This window comes from Aspergillus eucalypticola (genome assembly GCF_003184535.1).
Source record: "Aspergillus eucalypticola CBS 122712 chromosome Unknown BO83scaffold_12, whole genome shotgun sequence".
Taxonomy (NCBI): domain Eukaryota; kingdom Fungi; phylum Ascomycota; class Eurotiomycetes; order Eurotiales; family Aspergillaceae; genus Aspergillus; species Aspergillus eucalypticola.
Genome location: NW_020290286.1, coordinates 625,518 through 650,573, shown reverse-complemented (window position 1 = coordinate 650,573; position 25,056 = coordinate 625,518). Strand labels below are relative to the sequence as shown.

At 48.0% G+C, this 25,056-nt stretch overlaps 9 protein-coding genes and 1 pseudogene across 10 annotated transcripts; 4 read left to right on the top strand and 6 right to left on the bottom strand.

The window, feature by feature from the left end:
• Positions 1 to 1,372: 1,372 nt before the first annotated feature.
• Positions 1,373 to 3,575, bottom strand: BO83DRAFT_338091 (MFS transporter). The gene is made up of 5 exons (XM_025528497.1): positions 3,201 to 3,575; positions 2,884 to 3,129; positions 2,027 to 2,827; positions 1,790 to 1,963; positions 1,373 to 1,741 (listed from the first exon to the last, which is right to left on the bottom strand). The coding sequence occupies exons 1-5, from the start codon at positions 3,295 to 3,297 to the stop codon at positions 1,656 to 1,658; spliced, it is 1,404 nt and encodes a 467-aa protein (XP_025388268.1). The 5' UTR covers positions 3,298 to 3,575; the 3' UTR covers positions 1,373 to 1,655.
• A 238-nt stretch (positions 3,576 to 3,813) lies between these two features.
• On the bottom strand, positions 3,814 to 5,098 carry BO83DRAFT_427113 (uncharacterized protein; the record flags this gene model as incomplete). Its single annotated transcript, XM_025535324.1, has 3 exons — positions 3,814 to 4,373; positions 4,425 to 4,902; positions 4,961 to 5,098. 3 exons carry the CDS (start codon positions 5,096 to 5,098, stop codon positions 3,814 to 3,816), a joined length of 1,176 nt encoding a protein of 391 aa, XP_025388267.1.
• A 230-nt stretch (positions 5,099 to 5,328) lies between these two features.
• On the top strand, positions 5,329 to 7,593 carry BO83DRAFT_312893 (Hsp70 family protein; the record flags this gene model as incomplete). The annotated part of the gene is made up of 11 exons (XM_025527535.1): positions 5,329 to 5,381; positions 5,433 to 5,524; positions 5,553 to 6,010; positions 6,061 to 6,105; positions 6,167 to 6,525; positions 6,590 to 6,689; positions 6,737 to 6,834; positions 6,885 to 6,902; positions 6,957 to 7,147; positions 7,222 to 7,335; positions 7,391 to 7,593. The coding sequence occupies 11 exons, from the start codon at positions 5,329 to 5,331 to the stop codon at positions 7,591 to 7,593; spliced, it is 1,731 nt and encodes a 576-aa protein (XP_025388266.1).
• Positions 7,594 to 8,131: 538 nt separating this feature from the next.
• On the top strand, positions 8,132 to 9,413 carry BO83DRAFT_445353 (SGNH/GDSL hydrolase family protein; the record flags this gene model as incomplete). The annotated part of the gene is made up of 3 exons (XM_025536545.1): positions 8,132 to 8,326; positions 8,423 to 9,058; positions 9,115 to 9,413. 3 exons carry the CDS (start codon positions 8,132 to 8,134, stop codon positions 9,349 to 9,351), a joined length of 1,068 nt encoding a protein of 355 aa, XP_025388265.1. The 3' UTR covers positions 9,352 to 9,413.
• Positions 9,414 to 9,581: 168 nt separating this feature from the next.
• BO83DRAFT_313022 (2-keto-4-pentenoate hydratase) lies at positions 9,582 to 10,361 on the bottom strand (the record flags this gene model as incomplete). The annotated part of the gene is made up of 1 exon (XM_025527543.1): positions 9,582 to 10,361. One exon carries the CDS (start codon positions 10,359 to 10,361, stop codon positions 9,582 to 9,584), a length of 780 nt encoding a protein of 259 aa, XP_025388264.1.
• A 1,332-nt stretch (positions 10,362 to 11,693) lies between these two features.
• Positions 11,694 to 13,469, top strand: BO83DRAFT_445344 (uncharacterized protein; the record flags this gene model as incomplete). The annotated part of the gene is made up of 6 exons (XM_025536544.1): positions 11,694 to 11,798; positions 11,855 to 12,116; positions 12,185 to 12,376; positions 12,427 to 12,588; positions 12,656 to 12,888; positions 12,961 to 13,469. 6 exons carry the CDS (start codon positions 11,694 to 11,696, stop codon positions 13,387 to 13,389), a joined length of 1,383 nt encoding a protein of 460 aa, XP_025388263.1. The 3' UTR covers positions 13,390 to 13,469.
• A 2,409-nt stretch (positions 13,470 to 15,878) lies between these two features.
• On the top strand, positions 15,879 to 17,523 carry BO83DRAFT_312755 (uncharacterized protein; the record flags this gene model as incomplete). Its single annotated transcript, XM_025527530.1, has 3 exons — positions 15,879 to 16,507; positions 16,559 to 16,646; positions 16,708 to 17,523. 3 exons carry the CDS (start codon positions 15,879 to 15,881, stop codon positions 17,521 to 17,523), a joined length of 1,533 nt encoding a protein of 510 aa, XP_025388262.1.
• A 186-nt stretch (positions 17,524 to 17,709) lies between these two features.
• BO83DRAFT_408274 (NAD-dependent succinate-semialdehyde dehydrogenase) lies at positions 17,710 to 19,388 on the bottom strand. The gene is made up of 2 exons (XM_025534026.1): positions 17,987 to 19,388; positions 17,710 to 17,935 (listed from the first exon to the last, which is right to left on the bottom strand). Exons 1-2 carry the CDS (start codon positions 19,357 to 19,359, stop codon positions 17,812 to 17,814), a joined length of 1,497 nt encoding a protein of 498 aa, XP_025388261.1. The 5' UTR covers positions 19,360 to 19,388; the 3' UTR covers positions 17,710 to 17,811.
• Positions 19,389 to 21,194: 1,806 nt separating this feature from the next.
• Positions 21,195 to 23,521, bottom strand: BO83DRAFT_445341 (glycoside hydrolase; the record flags this gene model as incomplete). Its single annotated transcript, XM_025536543.1, has 9 exons — positions 21,195 to 21,584; positions 21,652 to 22,161; positions 22,206 to 22,348; positions 22,406 to 22,438; positions 22,496 to 22,572; positions 22,633 to 22,716; positions 22,767 to 23,265; positions 23,318 to 23,333; positions 23,393 to 23,521. 9 exons carry the CDS (start codon positions 23,519 to 23,521, stop codon positions 21,195 to 21,197), a joined length of 1,881 nt encoding a protein of 626 aa, XP_025388260.1.
• Positions 23,522 to 24,505: 984 nt separating this feature from the next.
• On the bottom strand, positions 24,506 to 24,637 carry BO83DRAFT_t153 (annotated as a pseudogene). Its single transcript has one exon. The product of its transcript is annotated as a tRNA-OTHER (tRNA).
• Positions 24,638 to 25,056: the final 419 nt, after the last annotated feature.

Sequence of the window (25,056 nt, the reverse complement as noted above, 5' to 3'; positions counted from 1 at the left end):
CCCTCTTAACCCCCTCCCTCTTCCGCTATCCGGCGTCTCCATCACCCCTGGAATAGAAACATAGCCTAGACAGACTGACAGAGACTTTATATTGAGAATGCGTCCACTACGACAAAACCACCTCCCTCGGGATACAGGTCCGTCAATCACAGCCTTCAAACCGATGCCAGGCAACAATAATATCGCACCGCATCAAACTCCCGATCACTTCAAAAAGAGGAAAGAAACCGAAGACCATACCCGGAAATTGCATCCGCCCAGATGGCCAGAGATGAGAGAAACCTCGCACCCGATATCCGACACTGACGATCTGCAAGTCCAAAACCCCTGCCACGCTTGGCGGGCGGGGGGAGAGTCGTTGTCACACGTACGCAAATAACCGTCTCGTGATGCCTTTAGTGCCTAGCACAGCTACCTTCAATAGGTTCAACGGTTACAGAGACAGGACAAGAGAGCAGGTATATCCCCACCCCGGTAACTGTCATCAAACTCTATCGTGAGATCGGCGGGCCTAGTTCATCCTGAGGACGTGGCTTGACATACCCATGCATGAATTGAATCTTATTATTATCCAATATGAACTGGGTGTACTCATCATCAACCATCTTAGTTCCATGCAGATGCAGATGGGATGGGGGATCTCGATCTGTGGTAAATGCCGCATGGCGGAAGGTATTTCCCTATATGAGTAACCTATTATTGTTCGTGGCTAGTTAGGCTGTATGCTTCGTGATACTACTACGTAGGTAGATAGGTCTAGATCTATATTTTTGGAGGTAGTACTACTCGGCGCATCATAATGAATCTACGAGTAATCATCGTAGTAAGGTCTCTAACAGCAAACTCCGGTGTGATGCACTCTTCACAAACTAGCATAACACATAGTACCTCTTAACTCCAACAACTTCCTAATCACTACGTCATTTGACGGAATACTCAACAGAGTCGAATCAACCGCAATATCTCTCAAGCCAAGCACAATAATTCCGTATCTTGACCCCGCACACAACCCAATAGACCAACCTAGATCACCTCCTACAGTTGACGTATCCCCATCACGTCAAATACATTGATTGTGAAATGTATTATTCCCCAACACATAGAGATAAGACGACAGGGCCTACTGAATTTTGGGTCCGAGCGTACGTAAGGTCCCATACCAGTACTAAATTGGACCTATGATTGAGTCGCGCTGTATCACGTTGGACCTGTACTATTTAGCATGTCCCGATAAGGGTTTCATCTATACCGGCGAGATGGGGAGAGGCCTATGCGCATCTTGGATATTAGGGTGTACGAGAAATAGTAGATAGGTGCTGCGCACGGATAGCTTGTCTCGTATCTGGCGTGCTAAAGTGTAGGGTCTAGACAACTCATATATTGGACAACGCTAGATAATGAATGATTGATATAATATCGACGCACGGATGCGCGGCTTCACATGTAATGTAATGATGACTCTAAATCTGGATCTCTCTTATGCTATCATATCTCTGAAACGCTAAATGCAAGATGCACGAACTTTTCGTATATGCAAGGAGAAACACTTTTGGATGTATCGTCAATAGACCGTTTCATGTAGGTCAACCGGGGAGTTTATCTCGGCAGGGTATATACGAGTCTGCGCGACGGTCGCGTCGGAGAGTAAGTCTAGTCTAGGTGGATTCCGCCACACGGTCGAAATGGACTTTCGAGTCTAGGTTGAAGAAAGTGTTGACGCCGGAGAGAAGGCAAACAATTGCTAGTTCTGTTAGTGTTGTCACAAAATTGAGAGTGGTAGGGAACAAACCGATAACGCAGCTCATCTCGTAGTATCCGACCTGTTCGGCGATGTAGCCGGAGATGATGGGCCCGACGAATGCTCCGAGCGTCCATCCCATACTGGCTACTGACAGAGCACGGGAATAGCCTCCGTTGGGGCCAAAGATGCCAGGGTGCTTGGCTTCGACTTCGTCAATTGTGACTGTAGTTGCGTTAGGTTGTGTTCATAGTGTTATCTTTTTGGTACTGCTGAAGTTGTACTTACCCGTAGCTTCGATGGTTCCAGCCCCGTTCAGCAGACAGGATACTGATCCCACCACAGTAACACAGACAGCATAGATAACCTTCCCGCGATCGCCCTCATTGGCCCAGTGGAATCGCTCGTCACCGGGCATGCCGATCACCCACATCACGGGCGCAAGAAGCAAAAAGCCGACCGTGGTAGGCCATCGGGTCCCGACCCGATCTTTCAGCCAGCCACAGATGGGGCTAAGAAGGATCCCGGGACCTTGCAGAGCGAAGAACATCATACCAGCAGGGAAGCTACCCCAGCTGAATGCATCACGAACATGAAGAGGAAGCGTGGTGTCGAAGCTGGAGATGAGAACAGCAAAGGAAAGATAGCTGATCACACCGCAGACGAAGCGGGGATACCGCAAGATATAAACATAGAACTTCCAGCCTGCCATGTCGCCTTCGGCCTCAAGGCCGGGATTACTGCTCAGAAGAGGGGCGCGTTCAGGATCCGATGCGACACTCTCATTGCTGGAATAGTCTGAGTCGTTTTCGACGTCTGACTTCTCCAACATGAGCAGGCGAAGGATAATGTCGAAGATCAAAATAATGAAGGAACTAGACCACGCTACCCAGTATCCGCCCAGTTCGAAGAGAATGCCCGCAACCATAGGGCCTGCTGAGGTGCCTGCTGCTACGACCAGGGAAATGACGCCGTACGTCTTGCCCAGATTTTCCGGTTGCACATTGTCCGCGATCGTGGCGTATCCGACCACCCAAACAAAGGAGCTAGCAATTGCCTGGATGAGGCGTCCCGCGAAGAGCGTAAATGCTGTGCATGTCTGTCAGTATGCCAACATTCCAACGTCTGGCGGCATGTAGACCTACTTGATGTCGCCAAGGCCAGAACTATGGAGCCCAACAAAGCAGCTAATAGCGATCCGACCAGCAAAAGTCGCTTGGAGGACATCCGATCGGCATAGTGGCCAATAAACGGGCTTGTAACGAGGGAAGCGACGGCGGTTTCGGACAGCAAGGCGAAGCTCACGCGTTGGGTGAGGGATACGTCTAATCCAAGACGGCTTTCGAGAACGTAGGGGAGGATGGGGACGAGAAAGGCGTAGAGAAAGGTGTCTAGATAAGATGACAGATATTGTAAGCGAAATTCCTCACAGTAGGACAAACGCAGTCATTTGGGGTGTTACCAGTGAACAAGGCCATCGCCATGGCGCTCACAATGAAAAGGGGCGATGACCGCCATTGCTGGCCCCATGCGCCTCCCTTGGAGTCGGAGAAAGTCATGGTGCCGTTGTACAACTGCAGACCAGTTGGGAATGAGGCAGAGAAGACATTGCGATGCAGCGCTGCTGATAAGGAATGAGGGATGGGTGTCAGCCCTTAGCTGGCACCCCAATCGGAGTCCGCGGCTAGCAATTCCGAAACCGAAGCCGGGGTTACTTATTAATCATCCAGCACGGAGTACGGAGTAGTTAATAGATGAGAATGATATACACCGCTTCCCATGATCTTCGGGCCATGCATGGAGGTGTCCCAACATAAACCTAAGCAGGTCATTGTTGGTGGGCATCTACCCTAGGGCAGGGAGAAGCAAGCACCTTGCAGGGGAAATCGAACATGTTTTGCGGGTGGGGCAAATCCTGACCAGGCACCCAGGCAGCAAGGCACCAACAGCCCACTGGGGGTTTATCTACTATTTATGTCTCATGGAGGCTGACTCTAATATCCGGCAAATAGCCTATGATGGTCAAGAATAAATGAATATAGCCTATTTCAATTATTATGGAGTGAAGCCTGCATTCACACAGTATCTCCTCCGAGTTCAATGTCAAAGGCCAGATCCCTGCAGGAAACACCTTCATTATCGACGCTCTCCCCGCTGTCCGATAGGTGGTCTGACACGTCCTGCAAACCTGGAACCGGAGTGTTTGACACCCCTGTATAAGTTGGGCTCTGATCTTCTTCATCTTTCGTAGCCAGGACCGTCTCTGGTACTACAACGAGAGCCCCGCTCGTTGACTCTTTGTACAAGCCGGGCCACAGCGTGCATTGAACACGACCTGCAACTTCCTGGAAAGGTATAGCATGCTGCATATAATCCGGGACAAAGTTATCTCCCAAGGCACTGCGAAAGAAATGATAACGGCTCAGTTGACGATCTAGATCGCGCTTGAACTGCATACACTCCTGCACAAGGGCACGCAAGCGCCTGGCCACGGTGGGCGGTTCAACGGAATAGTACTGCGAGAGCATTATCTCCACTTGAGATACCACCATGTTTATGTCGCTTTGCTCATCTCCAAGCTTCTCCGCAGCTATGCTTGTGGCCGTGCGCCAGTGATGCTCAGTATTCCCGGTGCCTGGGGTTCATGTCAGTCTCACTTTGACCTACAATAGATCGGAAGTCATACAGTTCTGCCGTAGTGTCTCTGCAATAGACACGAATCTTCCCGATTCTTCATTGGGTATCCCTAGTAGGTATAAACTGAATATGCGCTGAAACAGAATCTGGCTGACGACAGAGGTGATAAACGCTCGAACCTCATGTGGGCCTCGAGGTCCAAACATTGCTCCATTGTGCTCGAGATTCTGTCTGAGTTTGTTCAGCGGATCCAAGTCGCGAAAGTAGGTATTGGACCAGTTTCTAAGTCGCTGTAGGAGCCGTCTCATATTTTGTGCGATATCGTCGTCAGAGAGAATGTTTGGCTGAAAATTTAGAGCTTGTATCTGCTGCGTGAGCGATCGGATGTCCGATTTCATTTTAGCCAGCTCTAATCTCATCGACTCCTTAGACTGCTGCGCTTGGTATAATTGACGCCGAAGGCCCTCTTCTACGTGACCCGTTGCCAGCGCAGCCTTTTCTAACCCTCTGTATAGTTCGGGGTTGTTCTGGGAATATGAGCATGTGGTTGTCATTACTAAATCGTCAACTGTGAATTCGACTCACGCGAAGAAGATGCTCGACAGGTGACAATTTTGGAGGCGACATATTGCTGTTGGCAGCAAGTCTTCGTGGCCTTTCCATGTTGCGAAGGATATCAAGCATTGGGAAGTACTGGGAAACGATGTCGATGAACTGCTCCATGGTTGTAATTGCCGTTGTGTAAAATGCTGAATTCATCCTCCAAGGTCTTCGCCAACGTTGACTTCATCATTTCTGGCTAATCGTCATTGTGACTATGGGAACGGAAGTGATGCATGGTAATGACAGATTCCATCCCGCTTCGGCTGCTTAAATCCGCTCTGCCACCCCTCCTTTCACTTCCACATTTTCTTTTTCGTATCTATACGATAATCTACTATTGTGTCTCAAATATGTCGAATCCTCGTATCGTCATTGGACTTGACTTCGGCACCACTTATAGTGGGTAAGAGATAATGATTTACCCAATCGTGATCGGGGAACTAATATTTGTCAGTGTCGCCTGGGCTTTGAGAGATTGTCCAGATAAGCCAGAAGTCATAATGTCGTGGCCTGGAGCTGGGAACCGTCTGTGGCGTCGTTTGATACGTTCATAAAACAATCTGCTGATCATTAGCAACAGGTACAACACCTAAAGTCCCTAGCACCATGGTGATCAAATGCGGTGGGCGTGTCCATTGGGGTTACCAAACCAACTACCTTATTGGAGATAATATTCGGGGCATGAAGCTATTATTAGATGAGCCCCAGAATTCAGGATACGTAGCATCTTTGATAGATGCGGGACTCCTCAAAAGGTCGCGCATACCTGCGGTTACTTTGACTGGCATGTATCTGACAGGACTGGTTGACCACACCAAGAAGATTCTCCAGAGACGCTTCGGCCCAGCAGCCGATCAGATGGAGATGAAGTATGTCCTAACGGTGCCGGCCATTTGGTCTGATAAGGCAAAGGATGCGACCTTGAAAGCTGCTTCAAGGGCCAAAATCCCTCAGAAGGATATTACTTTGGTATCTGAGCCAGAGGCGGCAGCTTTGTACTGTCTCAATGCAATTCAGCCTAACTCCATCGAGGTAAGTTGGGGTATGCGATAAGAAGAGCTTCTTTTTGACGTCGTATGTAGAACAACGATGTTGTCGTAGTATGCGATGCCGGTGGTGGTACTGTGGTAATTAAGCCTATCCCCACATGGGTGACTATTTTGCAATTATCATGGCTGAACACGACAGGATCTCATCTCATACCGCGTGAAGACGGTGTCTCCATTGTGTTTGGAGGAGGTATCCGAAGGCAGCGGTATGCTATGCCTCCAGCCAAGACGCTATCTAAATCGGCTGACAAAAGCAGGTGACATCTGTGGATCGGTTCTGCTCGATGCCGCATTCAAGAGTTTTCTCAGTGTCCTGGTGAATGATAAACACTTAAGTGGAAAATCCTCTGAATTGGCGTTGAAGTACTGGCAAGATCAAATTAAGCCCAATTTTGCGAGTGACCCGGACTTTGAGGAGGAGACCCATTTTGTACCTCTGCCTGGATTGAAGGACAACCCCAAGATAGGTCTACAAGATGGGTTTCTCCAGCTGGAGGGGTGAGTAAATCTGCATCATCGAAGCATCCCCTGCGCGCCTCGAAGCTAAAATCTAGAACTATAGTGCTCAGATTAAGAATATCTTCGATCCGGTCGTTGACCGAGTCAAGGTGCAAATAGTTCACCAGGTTAATAGTGCTAGAGCCAAGAATATGCCAGTGAAGGTGAGTACATCAGTTGATTTACGAGCGTGGCTGATTATTAACGGTAGGCCATCCTTCTGGTAGGGGGATTCGGGTCATCCGAGTATCTCTATCACTGTATTCAGGAAACATTCAGTGACATTGTTGTGATGCAGCCACCAAACTCGTAAGAAGTTAAAGAATGTCTTTTAAGATGCCCAGGTTAACAAGTACTAGTTGGTCTGCTGTGATGCTGTGAGTCTCATAAGGTAGAAAGGGTATTGGTGCAGCCTGCTTACCTTAACCCAGTGGTGCGGTCCGATATGGTTTGGGAGGCAGCCAGGTTACGAACCGAATTGCTCGATGCCACTATGGCATTCGGCATGAAACAGATAATCCCCAGACCATGGCTAGGTTTCCAGAAGCAAAGAGATTCTGGGATGACTTGAATGAAAGGTGGTATATCTGCGACATGATAGAATGGTATATCCACAAGGCAAGTACTCAATCGATGATCTTTAGGGAGCCTTGCAACTGTTGCTCATTACTCTGTAGGGCGACGAGATTCACGAAGGAAAACCCATTCGGATGGATTTTGACACGACCCTTGCTGTTGGCAGAACGCCCAGTATTACAAGCAGACTAAACATATGCCTTCACAGTGAAGCGCCAGAACGTAGCGATAGTAGTAGGCAGTGACTATTTCGTGTTCCACTGAGGTACATTGGCTAATTAGCACGCAGGTGTCTACCAGTTGTGTACCTTGACAACTGATTTAAGCAGTGTACCAACTCAATACTTCACTAAACACACAAACAGCAAAGGCACAGAGTACTACACTATTAGCCATGTCATGACTATGACCCCGGGGTCCGCCTCAATTAAATTCGAGCTGGAGTTAAATGGCCAATCATATGGGGAGGTTCAGGCTACTTATTTCGATTGAGAGTTGCACTCGGTCACTCCGACTGCGGTGTGTTCAGGACACTGATCGTGTTTCTTTCTTTGAACTAGCGTAGCCATAGGAAATTTGATTCGAAGTCTATCAACAGGTCCAATAATTCCATAGTAAGAGCTCAGAGGTGTTGCCGCTCTCATATAAACCCATGCGTCTATACAGTCTACTTCTTGACTGTATTCCCTCGGAGACCACACCACCCCAACCGACCATCAAATGATCTTAAACAGCTTATTAAATTTGAAAACCCCCTCGCTGCCCCCCAGCTTCGCCAAGCCACCCAACTACCCCAAATCTGCAGCAAACAACCCGGATAAACACCTGCATTGACCACCCCGACGCAGATCTTCCGCGAATAGCGTCGTGTTGCGGTGAGCGGAGTTTACCCGCACCTCCGCATCCGGATAAAAACAGAGCACATCAATGCGATCGATCATCGGCCGAATCCGTGCTCAATGTTTGTAATAAAGAGGAGGGGACATCCCCCGTTACTTTCTCTTCGCATACGCCATACCGACAGTGCACAATGCGCCTGCCACGCTGCGTCAGCGTCATTCTCCTAGGGCTGGAAGCGGCACTCGCCGAGTCCACCCAAAAATGGAGCATTCAGGATTTTAAAACCTTGGTCACCTTCGGTGATAGCTATACGGACGATACGCGAATTAGCTACTTCAGCAACCATAATGGGTCTGCGCCGCCAGTGGGCTGGGTCGAGCCTATTGTATGTTCCCCAAACATCATGCACACTATCCCTACTTCCAAAAGGCTCATGAATGCCCACATAATGTATATATACATTGCTAACAAATACCACCAGACAAACGAATCCTCCTCCGGCGGCTACATCTGGGGTCACTTCGTGCACCAATACGCCCACCTATCCCACCGGTACAACTACGCCGTCAGCGGCGCCTCCTGCTCAAATAAGATAACCCCCCGAACAACTTCCTTCGGACTCTACCCCTCCGTCCTGGAATACGAAGTACCGGCATTCACAGCCGACAACGCCTACTACATTCCGAGCACGGGAGAAAAATTCCTCCAAAACGACCCAGACAGCACAATCTACTCCATCTGGATCGGGACGAACGATCTCGGGAACTACGCATTCCTGACAGATTCTCAGGTCGCGAACAAGACGATCCCGGATTACATTGACTGCGTGTTCAATGCACTCGATGGCGTGTATAAAGCTGGGAAGGGAAAGTACTTCGTTATCATGAACATGGTGCCGTTGCAGTTAGCGCCGCTGTATGCGACGCCGGAGAATGGGGGCATTGGGGCGAATAATTACTGGCCTGATAAGTCGGGGAATTTCACCGAGATTAGTTATCGCATGTGGGAGCAGGTGAGTACCGTTAATCAGGTCTATGATTATCGGACGCCGTTTGAGTGGGTCGTTGGGAAGAGGTATCCTGGGGCGAAGGTCGCGGTTATGGATATGTATTCGTTGGTGAGTTCAGTTCTTTCCTTGAGGGGTTGAGGTGTGATGGTTGCTGATGTGGGCAGATCTCCGATATCTACTATCATCCCCAGCAATATCTCAATGGGTCAGCGCCGGCGAATGTCACGGGTTATATTCATCATTGTAATGTCGCGGGGTCAGAGTGTGAGACGCTGTCGAGTCCGGATTCGTTTCTCTGGTATGATCAGCTGCATCCGTCGCAGAGGACGGATGAGATTATTGCGGAGGAGTTTATCAAGGTAGTGAAGGGGGAGAGTGAGTATGCGACATATTGGTCGTAGGGTTCATGACTTAGGTAGTATATACGATTCGATGATGCAGTCTACGAGTAGTTGAGATGGAGGTGTAAGGGGGTCTGGAATTCTACGGGAAAGATATCTTTTACCAGCAGTACACAATGATCACTGAAGCCATATTTGGACCCCATAATAAGTCTTTACATTCATTGGATTGTAGAAGTTTTCATTCCACAAGAAATAATGTGGTATGTCTATTTTGACCTAGTGACGATCTACACAACATCAAACTCAATAGTCCCCCATCCCTCAAACGTACAAGTCCACTGACCAACCTCCATATAAATAGCCTCCAGACAACTCCCAGGCATAATAACCTGTCCAGCCTGAAACTCGATATCATATTCCGCCAACCGATTCACTAACCACGCCACAGCCGACATCGGATTCCCAAGAACATTCTTCGTATTCCCTGTCATCAGCTCCTTGCCATTATGCTTCAAGACACCACGGGTATCATTAAGGGTAAGCTCGGTAAGCTTGCGCGGCGTTCCACCCAATATGATAGCACCAGTTGACCCATTATCCGCAAGCGTATCCGGCAGATCTATCGCCCAGTTGTTCACGCGGGAGTCAATGATCTCAATAGCAGGAATAGCATAGTCGATGGCATTGATAACATCTGCCACGGTGATATTAGGACCTTTCAGGGGCCCCCTCAGAACGAAGGCAGGCTCTAGTCCGACGAAGGGCTTGATGAATTTATTCAGGTGGATAGGTGTGCCTTCGTAGATGAAGGACTTTGCAAGTAGGAACCCATAGTCAGGGTGGTCAAGACCGAAAGCGATTTGCATTACTTTCGCGATGTTGCCGAGCTTGTATCCGACTAGACGGTCGCCGTTTGCGACGTTGTACTTGGAGTTGATGTCTTGGATTCTGAAGCCGTCGTCTGGGGTGAGGCTGGGCCAGATCTTGGTTGGTGGGTCGATGGGCTTTGCTTCAACTAGGGCTGTGCGGAGGGCAGATGCGACGTCGTTAAGGTTGATAGAAGACATGGTGAGGGGTGATTTAGAGATAAGAATAATGGTGAGAATTGGATGATTGATAGAGTATTACCTTGTTAGGGCATCGGGGCCATATAAACAAACTCGTAATTCATGCATCGTTCTTCTACTAACCTGCCTCCGTAGAAGCATCTCGGAACAAAGCAGTTGCGGTCATTCTTTACCTGCTGTCTCTGGCTACTATGATAGATACTCACATCCGATTCCGAGACGATCGATTCCCTACGTTCTATGATAAGCATCGGATAGGAGCCGAGACCCCCACCTTCATCCGAGAGTGCTGCCGCGGGTGCTGCCGAGAGCAGCGACCATAGATGCCAGGGATCGGGTTCATCATAGACCAAATAAGTCTTCTTCATACTGCCTGTATTGCAATATGACGGCTTGTCTCATTTCTGATGGTCAATTGCAGGTCTCGGTAGAGCCGATAGTGTAGGAAAATTACCAAGCAAGCAATTGACCACCATGAGATATCACGCGCCATCGTCGGCGTCCGAACCATGGATCCGATTTATATAAACATATCTCCAGGTATCCAGCAACGCATGTTCACCATTGAAGTTGGTGACAACATTACAAGATCTATTATCCAAAATGGCTCCATAAGCAATCTTCATCCAGGTTGAACTACCCATTATTATTGGACCCGCAACCAATTAGGCAACAAGGCCTTCTTACGGCCTGCCATGATCGCTAATCACCGGAGCAAAGATCGCCAAGTGGGAATTAATCGACCCAGCAAGGCAACTGAACAAATGATCCATTCTTTTCCCGTCCATGCCATGATCCTTCTGGCAGTTTCGTATTGGTTACCATGGCTATCCGACCACTGTGCAGGTTGGCTAGCTCACTTACTAGCTGTATCAATCATACTGGGTTTGACCGTGATTGAGTCTAATCTTCAGCCTTCCTTCTCTATTAAGCCCTCTTTCTATCGCAGTTTATCTTGACCGATAAGCGAAGCAGCAGGACGACACTCGACAAATCTCGGGTTGGTACCCGATCATACGAATCTTGGGGGTTTGTCGCGAGGGCGCTTTTCTGCCAACGCCAACGTCGGCTTATCTGCGGGGGTACGACCCACAATATGCGGTATTGGGGAAGGTTAAGCTTGTTGATCAAGACCGCATTCAGCTGCCGCACTTCGACTGAAAATGCGGGGGATCCGAGATGTATGAATCGTGTTCTGTGCCTCTGTATTGGCCCCGAGGTCATTGGCTACGCTGCCTCCCAACACCTGTTATAAAGGGGTCATAATGGCCTTCTCAATGCGCTGGAATCTTCCTTCTGCTCTTCAGGCAGTATCAGCAACCCCTTTTCGATATGGACGTCGACAAAAAAAACATTGATGACGTTCCACAGCAACCCGAATTCGTCCATGACGATGTGTTCGGAGAGATCTCGGAGCACGGTCCCAACTTTCGCAATGTTTATACAAGCAGTTCTCATTAAATAAAGTCACAGAAGCTAATTGATTCCACTAGGTCGGGTTCATAGGAACCGTTATCCTCATGATGAAGACGCAGATTGGTTTGGGTGTCCTCGCCATCCCATCCGCTCTGGATGTTCTGGGCATGGTCCCGGGCATTATTTGTCTGTTTACAATCTACTGTATCACTACTTGGTCTGGCTATATTGTTGGCACTTTCAAGATCAACCACCGTGAGGTGTACAGCATTGACGATGCCGGTGCCCTCATGTTTGGCCCGTTGGGCCGGTGGGCCCTTTCAGCCGCGTTTTGCCTTTGTACGTGATGACCCCATCAAATAGTCGGAAGTAATATAACACCAATAATAGTTACTAACTATATGCAGATTACATTTTCACCAGCGGTTCTGCAATCCTCGGTCTTTCCATCGGCTTGAACGCTGTGTCTACCCATGCAACATGCACGGCCGTCTTCACCGCCGTTGCAGCCATCGTCGGTTTCTGCTTCTGTAGTATCCGAACGTTAGGTCGCATCACCACCGTTGCATGGGTGGGCCTACCATGTATCCTAACTGCCGGTACTTTCCCCATCGACACGTCTTATGCACGATACACTGACTTTTCACAGTAATTATTGTTACTGTCGCAGTCGGTATAGAGGACCGCCCCGCTGACGCGCCCAAAACGGACGGCCCCTGGGTTTCCGACTGGGTGGCCGTCGGCCATCCCAGTTTTGCGGATGGAATTGCTGCAGTATCGAACCTACTATTTTCTTTTACAGGAATCCCGGGTGAGCTAAGCCCGTCTGGTTGTTCCTTCCCGGTATGCTACCACCCACTAATCCCGTCCAATTCCAGGGTATTTCTCCATCGTCTGCGAAATGCGCGATCCCCACCAATACACCAAAGCGGTGGTCCTAAGCCAGACCGGAGTCCTCGCTGTATATTCTGTAATCGGCGGAGTTGTCTACTACTACTGCGGTACCTACGTTTCTTCACCGGCCCTTGGTTCAGCAGGTGGCGTTGTAAAGATCATCAGCTATGCATTTGCACTACCCGGGCTCCTAGCCACACTGACAATAATTGCACATGTAAGCCACAGGCAGCCCAATTGCGACATAGGTCCCAACATGCTAACCATACCTCTTGCTAAAACACTAAAGGTCCCCGCAAAATTCATCTTTGTCAATATCCTCCGCGGCTCGCGCCACCTTACCAGCAATTCGCCCACGCACTGGATCACCTGGCTGAGCTGTACCTTCGGGATAATTGTGATCGCGTGGATCATTGCCAGCACAATACCCGTCTTTGATGCTTTGGTATCCCTTATTGGTGCTTTACTTGGCCCGCTTATTTGCATTCAACCGATGGGCGCTATGTGGCTGTACGATAATTGGAGGAAGGGGAAGGATGCAGCGCGGTTATCAAAAAGGTGGATGTTCCAAGTGGTATGGAGCGTGCTGATGATACTCATCGGCTCATTCATGATGGTGGCGGGAACTTATGGGTCCGTTAAATACATCATGGCATCTTATGCTGAGAGTGGAGGGTCTGCTGCTTTTTCGTGTGCTGATAACTCTAACTCTGTTTGATGGGTTGGTTTGACCCATGAGGAAGCTAGAATCAGCGTTCGAAGACGAGCTATGTGTACAGGATGAATATACTAGGACTATATACAGAGGTACAGATACTAGGAATATACGTTGAACTTCGTATTTCCCAGAGGCGTAACAAAGCTAGCTGACCTCAAGGAACTGGAGCCTGTTCCAGGCTTTCTGTGCTCTTAGAGAACCTAGATCTCTGAGAGCCGCTAAAGCCATATACAGTGGGGTTTCCGGACGTGATTCCACGGCTGGGAGAGCAAGTCTGATCTTTGACAGCTCTGCGTCGATATGGCCCCTACCCCTCGTGTGTGGGACCAGAAATTTATATGCCTGTTTGGAAGGGCCTTCTGGCTAAAATGAAACAATCCATGATCTATTTGTTCAGGGGTCTGTGAGGCTACCTTCTTACGTTTTGATTAATAAAATGTGACGGCTTCGTCGATGGGAACATGTGTTAATCTTTCCTGTCTCTCTCGTAGGTCTTCATATTAAGATTTGCCAAATAACCAATAGTCGATTGTACATTAAGCCAACAGAATAACAAACTTCTAAACCAATTCCTCCCTACCTCCACTCGCTACTCCAGGTGCTAAGCAGAGATTATCCGTCGACCATGACGTCTCAATCCCGAAAGCCCATTCTTCCAGATTCGAGGTGGAAAGATCCAATAATGCATTGTATTGTAGGCCCATTCTGTTAGAAAGTTAGCGAAACATAGCCAGAAAATCTGCTGTGCCGCAGGTAGCGTGACCTTTCTAATTAGTAGTAATACACATGCACTGAAGTCAAATCCTAAGGAATGAGATACATCCCGACTAGGTTCATCAACAAAAATTTTCCTTTCCAATTACATTCAACATGTTCGATTACGTTGAGGTACCTCAGGACTGAAATGGCGCCATATCAGCCAGCTGGACAGCTAAAACTATGAGAGTAGACTAGTAAATTCCTGCTTTGTGTTAAGAGAGAGGACGGGAGGGAATACCATATAGAAGGTGTATTCCGGAGAATACAGAGAACATGAAAGGATTCAAAAATACACTGGGAGTGCATTTAGCATGGCTCCTAGATACATCAGAGATGGAGTTTCTGTCTCCCAGCTACACCATTTAATCAGATACTAGAACTCTAAGGCACCATGCCTAACACATGCAGTCTTTATAAGCCTGCCTTCCAAAGCAGGACTAGCTGTCCACCGTTCAGCGGGATGCATTCGGCATGGCACGTTACTTTTCATTGGGCTAATATCTCGGAATTCGCAGCTCGCCCAAACTCATCATCTGCAAAAACCGTGGCCCTACTATCACAGTGGCATAAAATGACAGCGAGCCTTGTGGTTTGTAGGGTAGTTTATTGAAGTATCTCACAACCAGCCTGATTATTCCACGCGCTTATTAAATTCATTTTCAGCACATAGTTGCCTACATGTGTTAATATGCATACTCTAAGGTCTTGTTCGCGTATCTACTAGTCCTGCTGGTAGCTCCGGCGTTCTACAGGTTGGGCGAAATGGGTGATGCTCCACACATCACACATGCATCAGTCACGTTCACATCGAAAGTCGAGTTACTGACGGCGTTATCAACATGATCTACTTCTATAGCCTAATTTCAATTATCCTTGCTAGTCAAGGTAATGCCCAAAAATCATATTTCTCAGTCCGCTCCACTAACTGCCGACAAGTGCCGTCGCGGTCAGAGCACATACGCTCAAATATATGACCAAGCGGTATAACTTTGTCCAGAAGAATTCCTAATACGGACAATGTCTAGCCTGTTATAATTTGGTGAGATTGCACTATTCATATATTATCCTGTCAAGGGGCAAGTGCGGCTTCGCGACCGTGAACGGACAGCAGAAACGGAAAAATGTGTTATTCATGGGAGGCGGACTTCATATTGAATCACCACACATTTTACTTTTCTAAATGAATGTAGTTACATTGTGATGTGGAAGTTCTCGAATAATAATTATGTTAGTGTGCCCATGACACCCAAAAGGAAGCTACAACGGTATTGAAGCTTCTGGTTGAAGTTTAGTATACTACAGGAAGTCATATGTAATTGCATCTGATTGAGTATCTGATAGATTCGTGCCTTCTGTTTGTGTATAGTATCGCGTGGGGTGTCGAGACTATTCGCGTATACTGTAACCCGTTAGTTTTGCCCTTTTATCACCGATATTAGCTGCGGTAGGCACCAGGAATCAGAAGCACCTTATGATAGGCATGTGTCTCACACCTCTCTTCCTTGCAGCTTATCAAAATCTATACATTTACCGACGCTCAATTCCATTTTTACCAGGCAAGAGTGGAAGCCAATAGTATCAATTATATCCTAAGACAATTTGTTCCAGTGAACCAGACGGCGACATTCCTGTTCAACGTTCGCCTGCCCCTTGCCTGCATAAGTTGATAATGTCTCAATAAGCGGTGTATATCCCCGCTAATACTCATAACATTTTTATTCCGGAGCAGAATGAAGCTCGATTCCCTAGTCTTTCTCATATGTTACTTGTGTGTTGTCTCGCTTATTCCTGTTTCCCTCCTTCTCATTATGGCCCCGGGCAGCCAGAACTCGCGATCAAAAGATAAATCCGAAAAAGCGGATAAATCTGACAAGGCCGATAAACCCATACTCAGTGTTATTAAAGACCTCAAGGCGTCAGCTACAGCTGTACTTCAGCATTATGAATACTTCGACACGGTTGAGAACTTGCAGAGGCAGGTCAAAGAACTCAATCAGCAATTAAAGGAAGCCAATGCAAAGGTTGAAAAGGCTCAGGAAGAGCAAAAGCAAAATGATATAACAAAGGAAGAATTGACGAAGTCGTTCGAGCAGCGCATTGTGAAGTGGAAGGAGAGAGAGCATGAATTGGAAGCTCAACTAAAAGAAGAACGCACTAAGGCTGAATTGAGTTCGCAGAAGAAAGAACGGAGATGGGAGGAACATTTGGAAAATTACGAGAAAAATTTACGCAAATTAGAAGAGGATCTTGAGTGCGAAAGGGATAAGAATACCAACCTAAATTCCCGTTTACGATGGACCGAGAAGACACTAAGTGGCCTTCGTGGAGATTTCCACATCGTACCTCTGGAACAAGACTTGTGAGAGATATTAGATGCAAAGTTGGGATTATAATGCTCACTCGCCGGCAGTTTCTCCAAAAGTTTCAAAAATCTCGAAGACAAGCTCTTTGATCTGACTGAACGGTTCTTCAAGGGCCCTTTGCAACCCTTCGATCAGGTGAGCCGAAGAACTAGCATGAGTTACCGGGGGAAGAAATATTTCTTTGACACAAAGACAGGGACATCATCATTTTCCTCGCACTTCCCAACCGATTTTGTTTTACGCCGACTATCAAACAGTTCCGTGTGCCCGTATTGCCCAGTCACTCATTGCGGATCGGCTTTCTAAGGATGTTTTCAAGCCTATGTGTATTGCATCACCGAAGGGGCTCAAAAGCATGGGCGATGAAATCCAGAGATCCAGGAACGAACCTCGCCAGAAGGCAATACTTCGCTCACTTCTCTTCAAAACCTTCCACGCAGAAGAGGAAGAACAACAAAGGGACATTATAAATTCGGTTACGTCAGAGCTCCTCAACCAACTAGAAGCGATGTTGAGCCCCGAGGGTAATAGTGTATTCAAAGAAGAATTATCAACCTATCTGAAACTAGCTGCCCAGTTATGGAACCAGATAAAGAGTGGATCAGATTGGGTATTGGCGTCTTCCGATTGGCACAACAAGTTTCGAGAGTGGAAGAAGATTCGGGGGCAATCGAGTAGTACTGTGGTGGAACAACAACGACTGCAATCAGGAGTTCCATGGTATGTCATGTTTCCACAGATGTATGTTGATGGAAATGATTCCCTCTTACATCCGGGGTCCTTGTGGTCTTTCGATAAGGCGCCGGTTGAAGAGAAGCGGAATGCGCAATCTCCCCGGGCTCGGCGAGTATCGGCGTCTCGGAGCTCCAAAAGCCCAACTGTAGCGGAAGCCAGCTCTGATTCAGGAGTTACACCATACAGAAGTCTTCCATCGAGGGATAAGGTTGCCGAAATGGGTCGCAGAGTATCTTCGGATTCCGAAGGCCAGCGAAGATGTAAATCTACTTGCTGAGCAGAGTCACTCTGTTTGATACCAATGGACAAGCAATCAATAAAACAATGAAGTGGCAGAAGCCAGCAATAGAGACGTCTTTTGAAGTATGTAGCGTATTTTATTTATTTTTTCTTTTCTTTACGAATGTATAAATCAAAGTTGATTTCATACTTGGTCTTCGAGATCAAATATGATTAACCTTCTGTCATTCGATCATCTATCATTTGCCGTTTTCATAATGTCAATGTGGAACCATTATCTCACACTTTCAGTCCATCAATTCTGCGACCGATTATTCATAGTCTTTCACAGGTTTGCCGAGCGCACAATGTTGATACCACCGGTCACGACCATCTTGATGTTGACATAATCGTCAAGGCCGTACTTGCTGCCCTCACGGCCCATGCCGGAGTGCTTAACGCCACCGAATCTTCTACAAGTCAGCGGAATCATCATCAGAGTCAGGATGAAAACAACTTACGGTGCAGCCCAATCAGAAATAACACCCGTGTTTATAGCCACCATACCGAACTCCAATTGCTCAGACACACGGTGTGCCTTGCCTAGATCACTCGTAATCAAATACGATGCCAGACCAACCTCGCAGTTATTCGCGCGGCGAACAACCTCGTCCTCGGTTGAAAATTTGGCGAGCGCCGCAACTGGTCCGAATGTCTCCTCCGTGGCCACATTCATAGTGTCATTCACATTTCCAAGAATGGTGAGCTCGTGGAAATTCTTGCCGACAGAAGATAACGTGTTGCCACCGAGGAGTACACTTGCACCCTTGCTAACTGCATCCTTGATGTGTTCCTGTGTCTTGGCCACGCCATTGGTTAAGGGGCCGTGTGTTACGGCAGCATTCTTGCCATTGCCAATTTGACACTTCTTCACCTCCTCGACGAGTCTCTGGCTGAAACGATCATAGATACCCTCCTGGACAAAGAATCGGTTCGCACACACGCAGGTTTGGCCAGTGACCTTGAACTTACTGATCATCGCGCTCGTAACAGCGGTCTCAATATCGGCGTCGTCAAAGACAATGAAAGGAGCATTTCCACCAAGTTCAAGACTGAGCTTCTTGAGGGTGCTGCTAGATTGTTGCATGAGAAGCTTTCCAACCCGCGTGGATCCAGTGAAGGAGATCTTCTTGACAATATCCGACTGGCAAAGCGTCAGGCCCAAAGTGGGAGTGTTCTCTAGAGCTGTGACAACGTTCAAGACACCTTTAGGAACTCCCGCGCGCTCAGCAAGTACAGCTAAGACATTGGACGAAAAAGGTGTGAGGCCGTCCGACTTCAATACGACTGTGCATCCTGCAGCCAGCGCAGCAGCAACCTTGCGTGCTCCCATAGCCATGGGAAAATTCCAAGGGGTAATCAAGCCACATACACCGACTGGCTCCTTAAGAACCTGTGTACGGCTCGATGGGTTGCTGTGAGGAATGACATCGCCATAGATACGGGGGGCTTCCTCGGAGAACCATTCGAAGAACCCAGCAGAGAAAAGTGCTTCTCCTTCGGCATCACCCTTCGCCTTACCGTTTTCTGCAGTAATGACTCTGCCGATATCCTCCTTATTCTCGACAATCAGATCGAACAAGCGACGCAGAATGCGCCCGCGCTGGCGGCCTGACTGAGACCGCCATGAGGGGAATGCTTTCGCAGCAGCTGTGATGGCGGCGTTGACATCGTCTGTGTTTGATTCAGGGCACGTTCCAATGATCTCATCCGTTGCGGGGTTGTGAACGTTGAAGGTCTTGTTCGATTGTGATGCTACCCATTGGCCGTCAATGTATGATTTCTCGACAAAGAGGCTGGGGTCCTTTAAGCTCGATGCGAATGCGGGGCCCATTTTCAAGGTCGTACGTTTCTATGTAGAAGGACTAAAGGTCTTGGGTATAATGCTCAGGCAGAAGATGAAAGTGCAGGAATATTCGACGCGAACACAAAATTCTTGAATAACCCTTTGTATATATCTGAGAAATTGAATTAATCCTTCATTCACTGGGAACACTGTTGAAAATGGCTACCCCATATGTTATCCCCGCTCGAGCACGGATCCTCGGGTCAACGCACCCCTCGGGTGAGTACCGATCTTCCCGAGCGCCATGATGTCCAATGATTGACGTTTCTTCAATTGCTTGGACCTTTTTAGTAGGTGTTTCCTACCCTTACAAAAACTATAGTATTGTGAGGGGTTGACCGCAAGACGCGACCTAATACGTCACTTGCCTGTTTCGTTCGGCAAGCTAAACCTTTCAATCATGCGGAAATGCATTCTCGATTGAGCGAGAAATGATCCTAGGAAGAGAAATACGCCGATTCAACTACTAGGCTTTTGTGGTTAGAGTGCTTGGAACTTGTAGGTAAAGCGCGCATAGTACATGTCAATACTTGGTTGTTCTTATAAATGATTATTTCTCAACAGTGCCTTTCATTGGTATGCTTGTCTTGATAAAAGTGAGTATGAAATATGTCATGAATACACCGTAGAGCATAGCCTATCGACCCTAAGTACACCTAAGTTATATTCTCAATTTCATCAAACCAAGAGGCAACGGCTCCGCTACCTCCACACAGAACAGACTACTTAGCATCCACCCAACCTAAAACATACTACTCTCAGGAATTGTTTGATCTACACACCCGATCATCGCAAGACATCAAACACGGCTTTGACCTTTTCCATGTGTTTGGGTTTCGTTTACTAGTGAACTTATCTGATCCGAGCAGCTCGACGCGGAACCGACGCTCCAGAAGAGGAGGGGTAAGGCTTATCTCGGATGAGAAGCCGAAGCGGGGGAGACCCTCGGACCAAGCCTTGAGGATCGGGTGCATAGTGTGTCCCGATGTTCCCGATACGTACAGTGCGCGAGTCCATTGCTCAACTGAGTTGCATTCAAAATGTTATTTACGTCTAGGTGGCAGCGGTCGCGATGACATGGAATGTGTACAATATCAAGGGAGGACCTTACCTTCGGGAGTTCGATCGAACGCACGTACACAGAGCGCAAGCCACATCTACAAACCAATACAACAACACATACATAATCTACAGCCGTCTACAATCGCAGTCAAATTATGTTCACTAAGAATATCCAACATTAAATTCAGATATGCCAAGCACACAAATAACCCGAATCATAGCATCCGCTGCAATGTCCTTCGCAGTCGTTGTACCCTTCGTTCCACCCGCTTTGGCAACTGCAAAGATGCGGTCGAATCGCCGTGGCTCTGACATATCCCTCCAATTTGCTTTTGTGAGACATCCTTTGTCTATTATCATGCCTGCCTGTCTCTAAAGCTTTTCAGTGCATGCCCTATCTTACATTTGCAGAGTCGCAGCAGAAGTCAGGGACACCTCCAAATATTGCATATGACGAGCCCAGGAAGTAATACAAATAACTTGCATCCAGCGTTAGGCAGTGAGCTTGTGTGAGCTTACTTGGGTTGTTATCTTCATATGGGGATATTCAGCTGGAATTTGGGTTTGGAGCGCATCGCATGTGTTTAGCGGGATTCTACTTTTTCCTCCCTTATCGAGGACAATTGTCCAATTTATCTAGCTGTCTTCTTATATGTTTTATCTTATTCAGAGAGACTAAATTAGACCAGGTGAGAAGAACACTCAACGTGTATAGAATCCATAATTCAGCCGATCGATATCAAGGATAATCGCCAGGACCTTTAAGATACAGCCAACACCGCAACTGCCCACGCCGGCATATCAACAGTGAAGCTTCCGCTACCAGACACAGTAGAAGTCTGCGTCGTAATTGACACATCATGGGGATAGTTGCTCACTGTCTCTCCCCCGGAGAGCAACTGGAGCTGACCGGACGTCGTGCCCTCGATGTTCACGGTTACATTCTGTGATGACGACCCGTAGTTTGCCAGCTTGACGTAGTACGTGCCCTCGTCAGCCACGGATGCGACCCAGTAAAGCGGATCAAAGTCGGCGGTCGTGTTGACGGGAAGGACTGTGGAGCCACGGTTTGTCGAGAACATCTTCTGAACGTAGTATGATGTGGAGCCGGTTATGGAGTCTGGACTGGAATCCAGGCCGAAGAGATCGGGCTGTTGCGGAGTTAGTATGTTCGGACAATTACAGGGAACTGTATGTGATGGAGACGTAAGCACTTACCGACCACTCGGCCATATCGAAATGCTCCAGCAAGGGTGCGAAACTGGCCATCTTGACAATGTCGCTATTGCGTTCCATGCCGATCATGTAGACGGCTTCACTGCAGGATCCCTGCATGTACGACCAGTATGTGGTGCTACCGTCGTTGCCGGTCGTACTGGCGTATTCGCCGACAAGAATGGGCCAGTCGCGTGACCAGTTGTCCCATTCGTCGAAGAGGTCGATGAACTCGTCGGGTGTGAGGTAGTGGTGGATGTCGGTGATGACGCCGTCGGGGATGGTGGATGGGAGGCAGGAAGTGTCGGTGGTGGAGGCGACAATTGTCAGGTTGGGGTATGCAGCATGAACAGCATCATAAATCAGGGTAAATCGGTTTGCGTAGGTACTGCAGCCGCTGTTGAGGTTGTCTTCGTTGCCAACTTCGAGGTACTTGACGTCCCAGGGCTCGGTGCGGCCGTTCTTGGCACGCAGGGCGCCGTAGGTTGTGTCTGCGGATCCGAGGACGTACTGCTAGTGTCAGAAAGGCTCTGGGAATATTTTGTGGGGTAGCATACCTCGAGCTCATTGAGAATGTCGTCGACATAGGGATCCAAGGCTGATCCGGACACGATGCCACCACCTAGGGAGAGGCCACTCCATACAGCAAGGAGTGGCTCCATGTCCATGTCCTCGCACCATTGAAGGTATTCATCGAGACCTAATCTTTGGGTAAGTATGGCTTTACTTTCGAATGAAATTTCCGAGTTGAGCTTACCAAGTGCGTCCGTGTTGGGATAGGTCCAGTCACCTGCACGAGATGTAAGTCAATGGCGGTCTCTATGGAAGACAGGTACAGTCTCCGTACCTTCGCGTCCTGGGCGATCAACGACAGGACCAATAGTCTCGTTCCACTTCCAGCGATCGCTAGGTGTTGCACCTTCCCTGATAACAAGTCAATTCAAAGTCCAACGCCAAATCCAATCCCGATTCATGTGGACTTACAGATTATTGCCTCCAGGGAACCGCAAGAAAGACGGCTTGATGTCCGCAAGGAAACTAGCAACATCATTGCGCAAGCCGTTGTACCTGAGCGATGTTAGACTGTCGCCTAGAATGAAATAGTTAGAAACACTTACCGTGATTTATAAGTAGGAGGAAACAGCTGCACCAATCCAAAGTTCAGAGAGCTCCCAGCCACCTTGGAAGCATCAAACCGTAGCTGCCACACATTGTGCGCATCTGCAGACACAGACGAGCTGAAAGAAGTCTCATAGTAGGTGAAGTTGGTGCCGGTGCTATCCACGGTAATATTATGATCGGCATAAACAATTCCGCTCGCGTTTCCCACGAGTCGAAGATTGACGATGCCAGAATAGTCACCCTTCATATAGAAGTAGTTGTCGTAGTTAGTCCCCAGAACGGGAACTCCCTCATACCCTTCATTTGCAAAGCCAACGTAGCCAGTTGCTCCAGAGGGAACGGCTACCTTGAGTGTGGAAGTGATGGCACTGCTGAGAGGATTGGCCGTGTCTTGCGATATAGTCACATTTCCTACTGCGCTGTATGCCGTGAGGCCCGGGTCGTCGCCCTGGAAGCCGTTGTTGCGTAGTACTTGGCCGTGGATGCCACCATCACCTAGCACTGGTTAGTGTGCCATTCTCCATGTAACTCAATTGATCTGCCATACCAGAGTTGTTGATATCCTATATTCAAGCATATGAGCGACTGCAGTAATGAGATGAGGGCGAATCAGAGTCCGTACCTCGAACATGACCCCATAAAGAAGGGGACTTGACGAATTCCCACCACTCTTTGACACTGTCAGTTCAATGGCCAGCGTCTGACCGGCAAGCAATGCCGCGGCCAGCGAGACCAAAGTAGACGAATACATGTTTGAATGCTTCTGAGTTGGCGGCTCTACTTTTGCGATATCATATGAAAACTACAACTTCCCGGAAGGGCAATTCTTTAAATACTTTGGGTAATAATAGTACTAGTATGCAGCCTGCAGAACTGTTCCTGTTCCTTACATTCTGAAGTCATAGAATTGGGCAACGCATGGGCCCATGGATGCAAAATAACTGCATTTACCTTACCCAGGCTAATAAGCCCACAGGAGAATTACCTCGTTGGGGTTGGCATCGTCAGGCACTCGATCGCACCGACCCCCCACGCAGCAGAAGATGCTGGCAATCGCGGTTAAAGTAGAACAGAAATAGACTAGAATTATGTATCATGCGGGCAACATGTGTTGCATGTTGCTGCATGGTTGAAGAAATGCGGGGGGCAGATGAGGGGTTTCAAGGCTATCGTCGTCGTCCTCGGCCATTCTGCGCCGAGGGGTTAGTGACAAGCGATAGTACTATGTTCTCGGCGGAATTTTTCCGACCACTCAAGTGGGTTTACGGAGATTGCTTATGAACATTCCAAGGCATGAACGTAAGAAAACATGTCATTCATGTTATCGTGCCTAAACGTCGAGGAAAATGACTGGCAGGTGCCTGGATGCGAGGCGTACTAAGCCCTCGTATCCGGGCCGCTCAGGGGTCAATTCAGGGACTAGCACAGGGGCAGATGAACGCTATGCCCTTTGAAGTAACTAGGGGACTCCTGTATATTGTGTCATCTACTTGCTTAAGTGCGGAGTTTCCGAAGGAAATTGGCCTGTGCACAGATATTCTAGCCAGAAAAATGTCATGAAGTGCGTAGTTCGTGGGCAGGTGCTGCAAATTTGGCATTTATTGAGTATCGAAAAATCAATTTATGAAGCTCTAAGAAGAACAGACCAACAATATCATTACGATCTCAATACCGCTTTTGCTGTTGTGTGGGGGAGATGGAAAGGTAGGGGGGCAAAAAAAAAAGAAAAAAGAAACGTCCCGGGAGAGGATCGAACTCTCAACCTCACGATTAACAGTCGTACGCGCTAACCTTTAATGCTGAATTAGTAACTGATTGGATATGATGTGGTGATGAAGGGTAAGCTTACCAATTGCGCCACCGAGACGACTCGATATTTGGTGCAGAAGAATAGTGTTTAATGTAGGGCAATAATGGAAACCAGCCTTTTTTGAAGACCAAAGCTGATAACAAACCACCTCCTGAATCTACATATATCCAACGCAACATCACTTCGCTAAGATGAAAGATCTTTATTGCCATAGTTGCTTTATAGTGCGCTGAATATATTCCAGGTAAGAGCTATGTTATATGTACTTTGAGATTCATGTGTAGGAGTAATATCCTACGTAGACCGCATTGTCTCACTGCGGATATATCATCATCGCCTGTTAAGGAGTATATTAGGGAGTATATTGATGTTCTGAAGGCCATATTCCGAGCTCCCCAACAAGTCTGTGGGACAATCACTATCACTCGTCTTGATCAAGAAAGATGAATTTACGCCATCATCCTGACACTATTCGC